Source organism: Heliangelus exortis, chromosome 1 (genome assembly GCF_036169615.1).
Source record: "Heliangelus exortis chromosome 1, bHelExo1.hap1, whole genome shotgun sequence".
Classification (NCBI taxonomy): domain Eukaryota; kingdom Metazoa; phylum Chordata; class Aves; order Apodiformes; family Trochilidae; genus Heliangelus; species Heliangelus exortis.
In genome coordinates this window covers 65980454-65993276 of record NC_092422.1, presented here as the reverse complement: position 1 = coordinate 65993276, position 12823 = coordinate 65980454, and the positions used below count along the sequence as shown (strand labels likewise).

Genomic DNA, 12823 nt, shown 5'->3' with positions numbered 1-12823 from the left:
AGGGTTTACATGTTTACTGATCCTTTATTTGATCTTAGAACTAAACAAAAAATTACTCTGTCTTTTTGAGAATGGACTTCCCTGGGGGGAGCTGGGAGGGGGAAGAATAGATGTGTATCACCTAGTGCCACTAATGGGCTCTTACAGTATGTGTGCAGGAAAGAGAAATAGGAAAAACATACTGTGGGATGACCTAGAAAACCTCTTCACAAATTATGACTGCAACAGAAGCTGCAGTATAAAAGATGTTTCAATTGTTCTGATTACCAAAGGACATTTTACTCTGAAGCGAGTTCCACGGGATGTTGGAGGTCTGCATCCCTGGGATGTTTAGAAAACTAATGACTGAAGAAGCAAGCAGGCACTTGCTGTACATAGAGGAAAGATCAAAACCTGTATATTTTTTAACATAGACCAGAAGGCATCAGGCTGACCTTGCTGAACCTGAATGTTACCCCACAACTCTTCAGAGGTGGGACAGTGATGTGCAATGCAAATGGTAGTGCTCTCTGCCCTGTGGATTTGCTTGTGGCACAGATCATAGAATCTTTTTGGTTAGACCTTTAGGATCATTGAGGCTAACCAAATACAGTCATGCTAGCTGTCCCTTTCTGAAGGAAAGGAGATAAAAATGCTTTGTATGAAGTTACCTGTTGGAGATCTCCATCTCGGTTGAATGGTGACTTATTTCACATCCCTCCATCAATAAAACCCTTAGTAAAATTCAATTTGTAAAGAAGGAGGAGAAATGCCATGGCAGGATGAGCAGATATGAATAGAAAGGGTATTGCAGCAAAGACAAGCTATCAGAAAGCAGGATAACAAACTAGATAATCATGCTTCAAGAGCATTTGCTGAATGAAAAAAAACCAACACATTTTCTCTTGAACTGTTGATGAGCCTCAGTTTCAAAACTTTAGTCCAAGTCACTTGCAATTTGCATGAGAAAACAATACCGAAAGGACTGTTCACATACCGAGGGTTTTCCCCCTTCACCTGCTTAAATTAAATACAAAAGTTTCTAACTTATTCAGGCTAGGGCATCATGGAGGATCACAGATGTATTTATTTCAACCCAAAGGGGTGAGGAGACTTTTTCAAAGAAAAAAAAAAAATTGCCTGGGATGTTGCCTAGAATACTGTGCAAGAAAGGCACTTTTCAGCTTTTTTTGGTCTGGTCCAGCTAATCTATGTGGGAAGGAACAATTTCTCAGCTCTCAGTTTTGGACCAATTTTAAAGTGGATGTTATGAGACTAAAGCTGCCAATTGAAATATCTTATTGTCCCATGGACCAGAAAGTGAGGAGATGAAGCAGACTAGCTCTTTTCAGGTGTTGCTATTTATAGTTCTTATAAAACTGAAGACTTAAAATTCAGTCTTCCCAAATGTTGAAGCAAAAAATACCACAATTCATGAGATTTAAAATAAGGGAGTTTTGCACAGCTCCCATCATTCTGTGGTGAGCAGATCAGACGTGGCCTAAATCTTTGTCACTTTCTTGTTTATGTTCTGGAAGAGCATGAAAGGTCACTGATGATGTGTTTCCATGTGCCTGGAAAAGTAAATGATGGCCAGGACAGGGTATCTGTAAAGTCACGTGGAACCTTTGATAAGCAGGATCTATCCAAGTTTTAATATAATTTAGTGTCAGATTATGCTCCTGGCAAGGATCACCACATGTATTACAAAAGAAAGTAGAAGGCAGATTCTGCACCTCTTTATTCGGGGCTCAGGGATGAATCTCTTCTTGGAAGAAAAGCTTTAGCTGAGCACTGGTTATTTAATAACCTTGGATAGTCATTGGACTTTAGATAACATGAATTTCCATTTCTGATCTTCCACTGTAAAATTCAGGCAGAGTAATGTTTTGATGGATGTGTGCTTGCCTGTAGACATGAACCATACAAATGTGAGTCAGTTGGTGTTCAGATCACTTTTTTGGGTCAGTTGTGCTGACACCCTTACTTTTGCTCTTAAATAATTGAGTTTTGTCAAGTCTGTTTCCTTCTTACAGTCAATATTTACATGAATCCCTCTGTATTAGTATTACATATACTTCATCACAAAGCAAGAGAAACTCATTTAGTACTTGATTTGATAATAGATATCATGAACCACTAAGAATCTGCAGCAGTAAATGTTAATATTACTGCATACATCAAAATGTAATTAAATATTTATTTCATTATAGAATACATTGTTTTAATAAATAATGCATATACTTCATGTACATGGTGCAAAGACTCCTACAGCTGTTTCTCAGGATAAGAACAATTTGCTGATTGTGCAGGGACCTTAAGAGGTAAAGCCTTAAATTCTTGGCACATTGTCTTTGACAACATCAAATTTGAGGGGAAAAGAAAAGAAGGCTGAGAAAATGTGTTGGTTCATCAGGAAGTTTTTGTGCAGAATATTCTGCTTTTGTTTTTTCAGTGATTTCCTGGAAAATCCAAAGCTTTATTTTTGGTGTGCTCAATCTAAGGTCCTCCCTTAACAGGAACATGTGCTTTTCAGTCACTCTCAAGGGCTTTGACAGTGTTGGAAAAAAATAAATCAAAAAATGCTGCAAATGCTGACAAGATTTTGGAGACTGATTTTGAGTACTAATCAGTCTATCTGAACTTATGCAGGATCAGTTATCATTTAGGGCTGCACACAGGTGAAGGTAGCTGTGTTTATGAAGATCTCCAGTGCTTAAGAATGAAGTCCTGTCGGGGAACCTTTAAGATGTTATTAAATTATGTTCCCCAAGAAGGTGCTAAATTTCAGGTTTGCCTGATATTAAGACTTGTATGATGCAGAGTGAATAGAAACATGTTGTTTATTCTAAATACACAACTGTAGCTGACATTGCTAACTACAAAGTGACTAGTATCTTGTTAGCAATATTAAAATGTATATTGGCAGTTTATGTTCTGATGAAAAAATGAATGTGATATGATTGTAACACTAAAGCTTGTGGAAGGCATTTGCAAGTCTTTGAAGACAGTACCTCTCTTTCTTTGGAAAATGGCTTTGAAATTAATTTATTTAAAATTTTGAAAAGCTTCTGTTTGTTTTACATTCCCTTCAGCTTTGCAAAATGAATGGTGCAGACAGCTTACTAAGTGGAAAATTGTTGGGAAACGATTCCAATAATTCTAACAACTTTGAGTCCAAGGCACAATATACATGAACATTTTATGCATCTCCATTTTCATATGCATTACACCTTCTTTAAGATAAGCAATTTTCATTTTTTTTTTAGAGTTGAAGCATGAGATCTATGTTTGGAGACTGACAGCCCAGCGCATTAACCCGGCCAGCAGAGAGGAGACGGCTGTGAAATGCCTCTTGATGCAGAAGGTGCTGACTCTGGAGATGCTCCTGAGGACAAAGCTGAGGACATTTCACAGGTGAGCAGGGACCAGCGTTACCCACCTGCCCTCTCCAAGTGTTGGTGGTGACAAGATGCACAAACAGTTAGTTGGACCAGCAGGCAGCTCCTTCTTCTCTTAGTCTACAGCCAGGAATGACAGCATGGGTGTACTAACATTGGGGGTATTCTTTATGTTTGCTTCAAGCAGCCAAGGGCTCAACTCTGGTAATTTTAGGCAGACATGAAAGTTAAGGCTTTCAGGAGTATTCACTTCCATGAGACCTGTATTCTTACTTTTCTCTTGATAAGATGGATGTTGGGGCAGATATGAAGAGCCACCCTCAGCATCAGTAAAAGACAAAAGTGTTTTAGGACAAAACTGATGTGTAAGGCCTGAAGAATATGTCAATATGACCCAAATTTAAAGGCCTAGCAATTTAAAGTAGTTTTTGATTTAAGAAGTCAGAAATATATCATTAGAATTGCCACTGCAGTAGTGGCTTCGGTGTAGTAAAATGCTAGAATTTCTTTTTTTTACCGAAAAATTCAGGTATCCTTCAGTGGAGTGTTGAGTCTGAAAAATATGTCACCAATTAATTGCTGTCTTTTAAAATTATTTCATAATCAAGTCTTCAGTGGGAACCCAAGTGCAAACATAATTAACCATTTTTGTATAGAAAAGAAGAGTTTTGTAAACTAGGATGAATAAAAATACTAATCTTATTTCATTTATGTTCTAACAAAATCAGCTGTTCTTCTATGGAAACTGATGACAGAATAACAGTGATCAATATTATGAAAATTAATTGAAGTGATCAATATTCATTAATAAACATGAAAACAAGCAATATGAACAAGGCCATGTAAATACAATTTCTCAAACTATTCCAGTATTAAGGTGACTTTTGTGTACATAACTTTTGCTGATGCTGTGCACTTTGGATGAAGTGATAGTGTTACTTAAAGGAAAAAAAAAAGCTCTTAAAATCACCTCCTTTTTAACAGATTATAACAGATTATTGCACTGACATTCTGAAGAATACAGTTCTGAAGTAGATATAAAAATTGTATATTTAATTTTGGAAGTCAGCATTCCTCCAGCACAGTACTTTTGCCGCAGTGTAAAAATTTATTAGAGTTAGCAGCAATATTCCTGAACTGCAAACCCAAAGGCTTTTTGCTGGAGGGCTGACTATGCTGATAATACAATAAAGTTATTTGAATCTTAAAAACTTCATTATAAAATTCAAATGTAACATATATATGTTCTGACTTGTTGATGTTAGCACTGGACACTTTTTTTATCCCAGAAGGGCACCCATCAACTCCTGAAACTATTAAGGGAACTATATAATTCATCTGTATAGTGTGGGTGCTATACTGAGGTCCATACTTTGGAGTCTATCTCCTTCCAAGGCTGTAGGACTCTTAAGGAACTGAAGGGTTTGTATCCTAGTGGAACAAGGTACAAAAATGGACCCTTAAGTGAATACTCATGGGAATTTTTCTGCTGGCTGTAAGAAGGCCGTGACTCCTTTGAGATATGAATTACTCTATAAATGGTGATCTGTTTGTGATGAGAGAGATTTGCACTATCACTCTTGGCAGAGCTCTAATTTCACTCTGGAAAAAAGCAGGTGTCATTTTCTTTCAGGCAAATTTCACAAGAAGATAAAAACTGGGAAACAAATATTCAGGAACTCCAGAAAAATGTAAGTAAATGATACATTATCTCAGTATACTTGTAAGTGGACCTATATCTCAGTATGGAGAGAGTGCTTTGAATCTAATGCAAATTTTAAAACTCCCATTATAGCAGAAAAGATAGCAAATAGGCAGGCAGGCTGGCTTGTCAGTCGGACAAGGTGACTGAGAAACACTGTAAGGTTTTCTAGGTTTTATACTTTTGTTCCTTAGAAAAAACTCATTTAAAGGATCAATAAATAATGCAGCAGTATTTTCTTAAACTTTTAATTCATGGCCAGAAAGACTCAGAAGGTGTCAATAGGTTGTTTCTAACTGTGGTGCATGATGATAGAATCAGCCCCTGCTGAGGTACCGAGTCTAACTTGGTACACTTTCTGTGACATGACTGCTTTATTATTAAAGCAGGGATAAACCACTTTGTTAAATCCCCTTGTCTTGGCTATGCACACATTTACACCTCCTAAGTTTTTATGCTGAAGCTGGATTGGATGAAATGTAAACTGTAGTGGGATTAATTTAGCCTACATTTAGTTGTCTAAATGTCACATTCGCTCCACCTCACTGGCATCACTAATGAATCCAGGCCTATGTTTGGGAGCTCAAGTCCTTGACTGGGATGACTGATCTATCTCGTCCACCAAAATAGAACAAAGCCAGCAGGATCTCTTATTAAGTTTTAAACAGATGTTTTAAGAAAATTTGTGGTTGCCCTCTCCTTGGAAGTGTTCAAGGCCAGGTTGGATGGAGCTTTAAGCAACCTGGTCTGGTGGGAGGTGTCCCTGCCCATGGCAAGGTGGTTGGAAATAAATGATCTTTAGGGTCCCATCCAAGCCAAACCCTTCTGTGATTGTTTTACACCTTTTTTTCCCAAGGCACTGAATAAAACCCACATTTTTTAAAGAACAGAGACTCATGCTTTAGTAGAGTTTTAAACCATGTAAGAGACTGGAAACAAGAGAGGGACTCAGGCTGGTGGAAGGTGATTCCCCAGATTGGTGATGAAAGTGAGATCAGAGCAGAGAAGCAGTCATGATAGAAAGTCCTGGGTCTGAGAGTATGAGGAGCTCAGCACAGGGATGCAGGAGCTGGACAGGGGGGTGCAGAAGATGCACAGAGATTGTGGGCTTGGAATGTCAATGGGAGTTGTACAGGAAGCATGAAAGATCTGATGTCTAGGTTAGGTCATAGGTTTTCAAAGGATATGAGCAACAAAGGGAGTGTCTGGAGTGCCCTCTGTAGTAGGAACTGCATGTCAGCTCTACTTTTCATGATGTAAATGAAGTTGAGATGAGGGAGCCAAATATAGCTGAATGTATGCAGCAGCTGCTAGCTACTTGCATCTCTTAGATCACATACTCGTAATAGGTATGCATTAAATGCTTCAATTTGAATATATCTGCCTTTTAAACTGAAGGGGACTATACTATACAGAAACTGAATACTTTTGTGAACTCTGTGCATAATAGATAGCTCTGTCTTTAACTCAGTTACTAATTTTTTTTCTCCCTATCTACAGCACAGGATAACAGATAAAATGCTTCTCATCAAATGTCTGACTGTGCTGGGATGTGTCATTCTTATGTTTTTTCTCAACTCATTTGTTCCAGGCATCTACCTAGATCTTGGTAAGTTTCAAAGTTTTTATTCTTTCTAAGCAAAAGAAACACTTATCCCCAAAACCCACAAAAAGAGACTCCCAAAAACCCTCCCAGTAATATTTTTTTCAGTCTGGATCTTTCAGAAAGCCCTTCCCCACATGTCTCTGGCCTTGAAATTCCACCAGGTTAATCAGAACAGCAGTTTCTTAGAACAGCTTTTTAAATTGGAGTCACATCCCAGTCACCCCAGGACAAATAACAGAGAATGCACAGGACTTCATTTTTCTGACTTCAGAATACTAAAAAGCTGGCTAAACGTTACAGAATGAGCAGATTTGATCCTGGCATTATTGCACTGTAGATATGAGTGGATGACCTAAGTGCATTGCTGAGATCAGGAGATAATCACACCATTGAACAAGTAGTCTGGAATTATTTCTAAAGTATAGGAAACTCTTTTCATAGCTTTTTATAACAGTCTCCATTACTTTTTCACTAGAATAAATCATTTCCCAGAATAAAATCAGGAAGATCTATATACGTGTGAAACCTAAGTAGCTGTATGCATACTTTCTACCATAATATGCATATCCATATGCACGGATTTTTGTATTGATGTATATCTGCACAAGGGCAGGCTTTGCATATCCCAAAAGCAGAACCAAATTAAAGATCCCACTCAAATGAAGGACAAGCATTAAGTCTACCTGTGCATGGCCCTACAAAAGGCTGCTGCTGACTTGAAAGTTACAGAAATTCAGATTTACGGTTTTTTATGCAGTCTGAATTTCCTTGCTGTGTACATCCCCATGGCTGTAAGATGCAATAGTCCTGAAGAGGCATAACACATAATCAATAAATCATTGATTTATTAATAATAATGTACACAGATACTGCACTGAAATCCATTTTTCTTGTGCACAATATAGAGCTAGTTATAGCTGTAACACGGTGATCAAGTTGTAAAGAAGACCTTCCTTATTTGCTGCTGACACTTCTGGTGTATGGACTGGCTTAGAAAGATCCCAGTAGCAGAAGGCTGTTCTCTCTGCTGGGAGATGGGGAAACACCATTGTTCCATACTTCCAGCACCAGTAAGAGGATATGGGCTACTGTGTCTGGAGCAATGTGTTGGAATGGGTACAGCCTTGCATGTAGTAAATGCATTTGTGCCAGGGACTCATCCCCTGGCCTTAGATATGAAGGATGGCTTGTGTCCACACTGCTCTGACCTTGTCCTCTCAGAGCAGACAACTAATTTTTTGGTCCCCAGCAAAATGGAAGGCAATTTTGTAGCCCAGCAGAGTTGTTTTAAGGTTATGAGGCTGAGGGCATATGTTGCATTTTTTGGTAAGTGTGATGTGAGCATGAAGCCACCTGGGATAATGTTGGAACTTAATTGTCTCCAGAACTGTACTTTGATTCATTTTATCTCACCTAAAACAATCTGGGTGACTGCAAAATAGTCTGGGAGTAAAATAGCACCTATAAAAGGGGCAGTCTGGAGGACCAGGACCTTGTTAAAGGTTTGGGCTAAGCAATTCTCTGACAGTGCTGGTACACTGAGGAAGACCTTGTTGGCATTCAGTGGGAGTCCTGATACTCAAGAGCAGTGTGAGGCTAAGAAAGAGGATATGTCAGCCAGACTTTCCTCATCGTTTCTGACAGTGCCCTCACTGCTGTGGGAGCTTCCCTGTTCCAGAGTATTTGCCATGGAAATGGGTAATTGCAGCCAATAAATATGATTGGCTGTTAAGAAGTTAAAAGGTGTACTGATGTATTATAACTGTAAAAGTGTAGAAAGAAGCAGAAATTGAAAACACTTGAAGGCGTTTGAAGTCACCAAGGTTAAGGACACATGGAAGGAGTTCACATCAACAGTTTAAAAAATCAATTTTCATCTTTATTTTTCTGTGTCAGACTAGTGGGCACTGACCCCCATAGGATTTCCTGAATTAAAACCAGTATCTAAAAGTGTTTTTGAAAGCCATAGACAGTCAGTATAGGCAACATAGAAATGGCTGTATATGTTCCTGTTATGATATTCTTTCAAAACTGCAAAGTAGATAGAAGTCAATACAAGAGAACTTAATAACAGATGATTGGGTTTTGTCCTACTTTATGTCAGTAACAGAAATAGAAAAAAAATGGCATGGTTGTCAGTGCAAGGTTCTATTATTCACTAGCTGATCTTGAGTAAAGTAAATATGGGCTGTATGTGTTCTGCATAATTTCTCCCTGTTCTGTATTCATGGTACATCTGTAGATTAATGAATAAATTATATTAAAGCATACACATAATTTTGATTACCAATTGATGGAATCTGCAAACTTATACAGAGATCTCATTGGTGATTCCTGAATTCCACTATCTCAATGATAGCTGTCGTTACTTATCACTACTGAAGTGGTGCTGCTGTGAGGCTCTGTGGATTTTAGTCCTCCAGTGCACTGAAATGAACTTCGTATAATATAGTACATTTTGTACTCTGATGGTTTGAGTAATTTTGTTCAATATGTTTTTCTCATAGAAACGAAAGTAGATTGTAGTTCAGTGTTTAATTTTCTACCAGAATGTTTTATACAGAGTCTGAAGTGTTAGAAATCTAATAACTTTTAATTGCATTCAGTAGAGTGAATTAGAAAGATTACAGAATTCTTTATCAGTCCCCAGCCTTGATACAATTTTTCCATTATGAACTTGAAATCATTATTATAATTTGAGGGAGCTGACATTTTAATTTAAATAATAAAATTTGCATACTTAGCTGCCTTTTAAAATGCAGAACACTTTCCTATTCCATTTTCTTGTACCTGTTCATCAGTTTATTTAGTCTAGTTCTATGAAATATCTATGTTAATGAAAGATTGGTACAGGGACTTTAAATAAACAGTTATGTCAAACTTCAAGACTTCTACAGTGCCTTCATTTGGCCCAGTGGGATTCTACTTTATTGATAAAGCACTGATACTGCATCTGAGGAAAGATGACAAAAGATGAAAGTGAAGACCCTTTGAAGATTTAATCTGGCTCCGATTTTGACTTCTTTAACCTTTAGGCAGGCACATTTAGAGCATCAAGCTATAATGAGATCCCCCAGAGACAAAATATTTTAAAAGTGCCTTAAAGCAAGATCTTGTTGAAATTTAAATATATATATATATTTAACAGAGAATGCTCAAAGTTACTGGGTCAGAAAGAATACACCAAACCAATGTATAACTTACTTCTTTCTGCTTCTGTGGGGCAGGTCATTCCTGTTAGTTTTGGTTTCAGTTATATATCAATTTGTTGCTGAGCAGGTAAACTCTGTGCAGGTCCCTCTGGTATCCATGAGGAGAGACCCATCACCTCTGTGGCTCTGGTTCTGTCTGCCCCCCCTCAGTGGACTCTGCATGCAATACAGGCACCCTGCTCCTTGCAGACCCTCCTGCTCTTGTTCCTTTCCACCTCTGAATGCCTGTTTTCCAGGGCCAGGCTGAGCAGTTTCTGATGCAGAGGAAGGTCCTTCCCTCCTTTTAGAAAGTTACAACAAATTCTGCTGCTTTCATCTTCAAGAAACAAGGTGCATACCCAAGAGTAAATAAAAGACATATTGCCTGTTTCAGAGAAGCAATACTGTCTCTATTTGGCTCCTGGCTGCTGTGAGCTGGGAAGGTATGCCAGGAGAAATTCAATTGTATGTTTGCCTTATTTGTATATTAATTCCTACATTATTTCCACTACTGTCCCTGTTGGAGACAGGACTCTTGCGTAGGTGAACCTTTGCTATTACCATCTGTGGCTGTTCTCATGTTCCTTTTGATGACTTCATTATTTATGCAAAGGGACAGGGAGAGATTTTTGGGCTCACTGAATTCTTCCATAATTTAGGACTGCTATTTGCCCCAGCCCCAGCAGAAGACAGAACTTCAAATCACAAACCTTGAGGGAACTATCTTGATGGTTTTGGCCTCTGCAGAGGGGTTACGTCTTCATACTATTGCCTGATTCTATTCTGGTTCTTTTAGTGCTGTGGGTGTTTATAATCCTTCAGACATCAATGTTTAAGCTAATTACTGCTTCAGCTGCCCTTAAAATAATCTCTGGAGGAAGTCAGTAGTCAGTGGGGGTGATAACAGCTGTGATGCATCTGACTTTAAAGGTCTAATTCATGAAACAATTTGCCTCATCCTATGTCACTGTGCTCTTTCTATGCCAGAGGATGTCTTCTCAAGATATATCAAGTTTTAGTCATGGATGCTTAAAAAAAGCCCTACAACAGCTAGATGGACGTTTGGCTTGATAACTGATTATAACGTTTTACTTCTAAATTTCTAAATTCAGATTTGTGTTAGAAAGCAGTGTTAGAAAGAACCCCATAATCTTTTATGAACTTAAAAAAATATATATATTTTCTTTTAACTGATCACTGTGACCTTTCTGGATAGTAGGACAAGTTCTAGAAAACAACAGGTCATGTCACTTTTGTTAGGCAAACATCCTATGTCTAAATTTTTCCTGTTGTCCTTTCTCTAAAGCTAAAATCCCTCAATATTTACAGACAAAGGGTATCTTGTTTGTTGAGAGCTCATTTATGTAGTTCAATCTAGCTGCTCTTTGAAAACTTTTTCTTGTCTTCTATATTCACTGTGGTTTAACTTCTGATGGTGGTCTAGGTAGTTTTGAGGATCTGTGACTCTTTTTGCAATTTATTTCAACTAGTATCTTGTATCATTGAGACATTTCAGAACTGTAACTGAAATAGTGGAAAAATATGGAAATAATTGCTTTAATTTAATTTGAACTGACTTTGTTTAGTAGGACATGTTGGGAAGAGCTTGTTTTTACTTTATTGCAAGTGCATTAAAGGAAAAATGTGTTCAGAGGCTGTAGGTACAAATGGCTCCTTGGATGCCAGTTGTATTTTCTGACTGATTTCCATCATTTAGTAAAAAAATGTTGACATTCACAGGAGAAACTAAATAGCTTAATTGTAGGGGCTTCATCAGAACAAAAAATGTCAAAATTATATCTACAGAGAAAGTTATGCAAAGTATAGCAAAAATTCTGTCTTCCAGAGAGAAACAACACCTTAAATTGAGGAGGGGAGACTGGATCTGAAATTCCTCCTGTTTAATTTCTCTGGGTTCTCATCCTGCTTTTGTTGAAGTGGACATGCATGATTTTCAGCTTCCACTGTAATTTACCTGTGTGAACCAGTAACTCATATAGAATCAGGACTGAGTGGCATTTGTCTAGCAGCTTTCTTAGTGATGAAGGGCCTTGTCACAGAGAACTTTACAAACTTACCTAAATTTGCTATTGAGTCACAAAATATTGGAAGTTCTGTATTGACATTTACTTGGCTTAGAAAGACTGAGGCTGTTATCCATTCCTGCAGCCCACTAAGAGGTTAACAACCAACTTAATCCATCATTTTTCCTGCAACATTTTAAAGAAAGAATTGAGTGCAGCAATGATTCTTCCTGAACAACTTTGAGACAGATTGATAGGGTCAGTGTTGTGTAACAGCTTGTCTGAGAGTTGGCATTTCTGTAAATAATGACAGAAACCTTAAATGTGGAGATATTTGATTAAATTACTTAACACCATAAGCTAAAAAAATGCCAAATATTGTACAAGGGAAATAAATATAGTCTGTGTGGTTTTGTTCTGAATGTGCAGCTTAGTCAGTCGTCTGAGAAGAGCTCCAAGCTCTTTCCCCCAGCTTTTATTTGGACTCTGGGACAGTACATACATGCATTTGAACTTGTGATAAGAGGTTTCTTAAATATGGGTAAAGTGTTTTTTAAACTTGGGCTACTGCCCCACAGCACAGTGAGAAAAATCCCACCACACAGCATGCAGCAGAACTTTTCAGGGTCAAAGATTTATAAAGAGTCACGGAGAAGGAGCACAGGGCTGAGAAAGGTATGGACAGACCCCTTTAGTATGAAAGGGGTGTCAGCATCAAAGCGTCCATAAGACTCTTATTTTTACCCTTTGAATTGTTCTTCTAGAACTTTTTTGTCATTTGCCACCAGTGATAAATAGATAAAACTGTGTTTTTCTACTAACCTGTGTGATGGTGGAGTTTTAGAGATCTGTCACTGCTTACAAACAATAAAATGGTATGTGCAGAAACAAAAAAACTTGATTTTCAAAGTTTAAGTGTT

At 37.9% G+C, this 12823-nt stretch overlaps 1 protein-coding gene across 1 annotated transcript in view; it reads left to right on the top strand.

Annotated features, from left to right (window-relative positions):
- The window catches only part of OCA2 (OCA2 melanosomal transmembrane protein), a 190400-nt gene that overhangs the window by 108529 nt on the left and 69048 nt on the right, over window positions 1-12823 (top strand). Inside the window, exons 17-19 of the mRNA XM_071746616.1 lie at window positions 3249-3396; window positions 5014-5071; window positions 6583-6691. Coding sequence (XP_071602717.1) covers window positions 3249-3396; window positions 5014-5071; window positions 6583-6691 — 315 coding nt within the window. The remainder of the gene's footprint in view (window positions 1-3248; window positions 3397-5013; window positions 5072-6582; window positions 6692-12823) is intronic.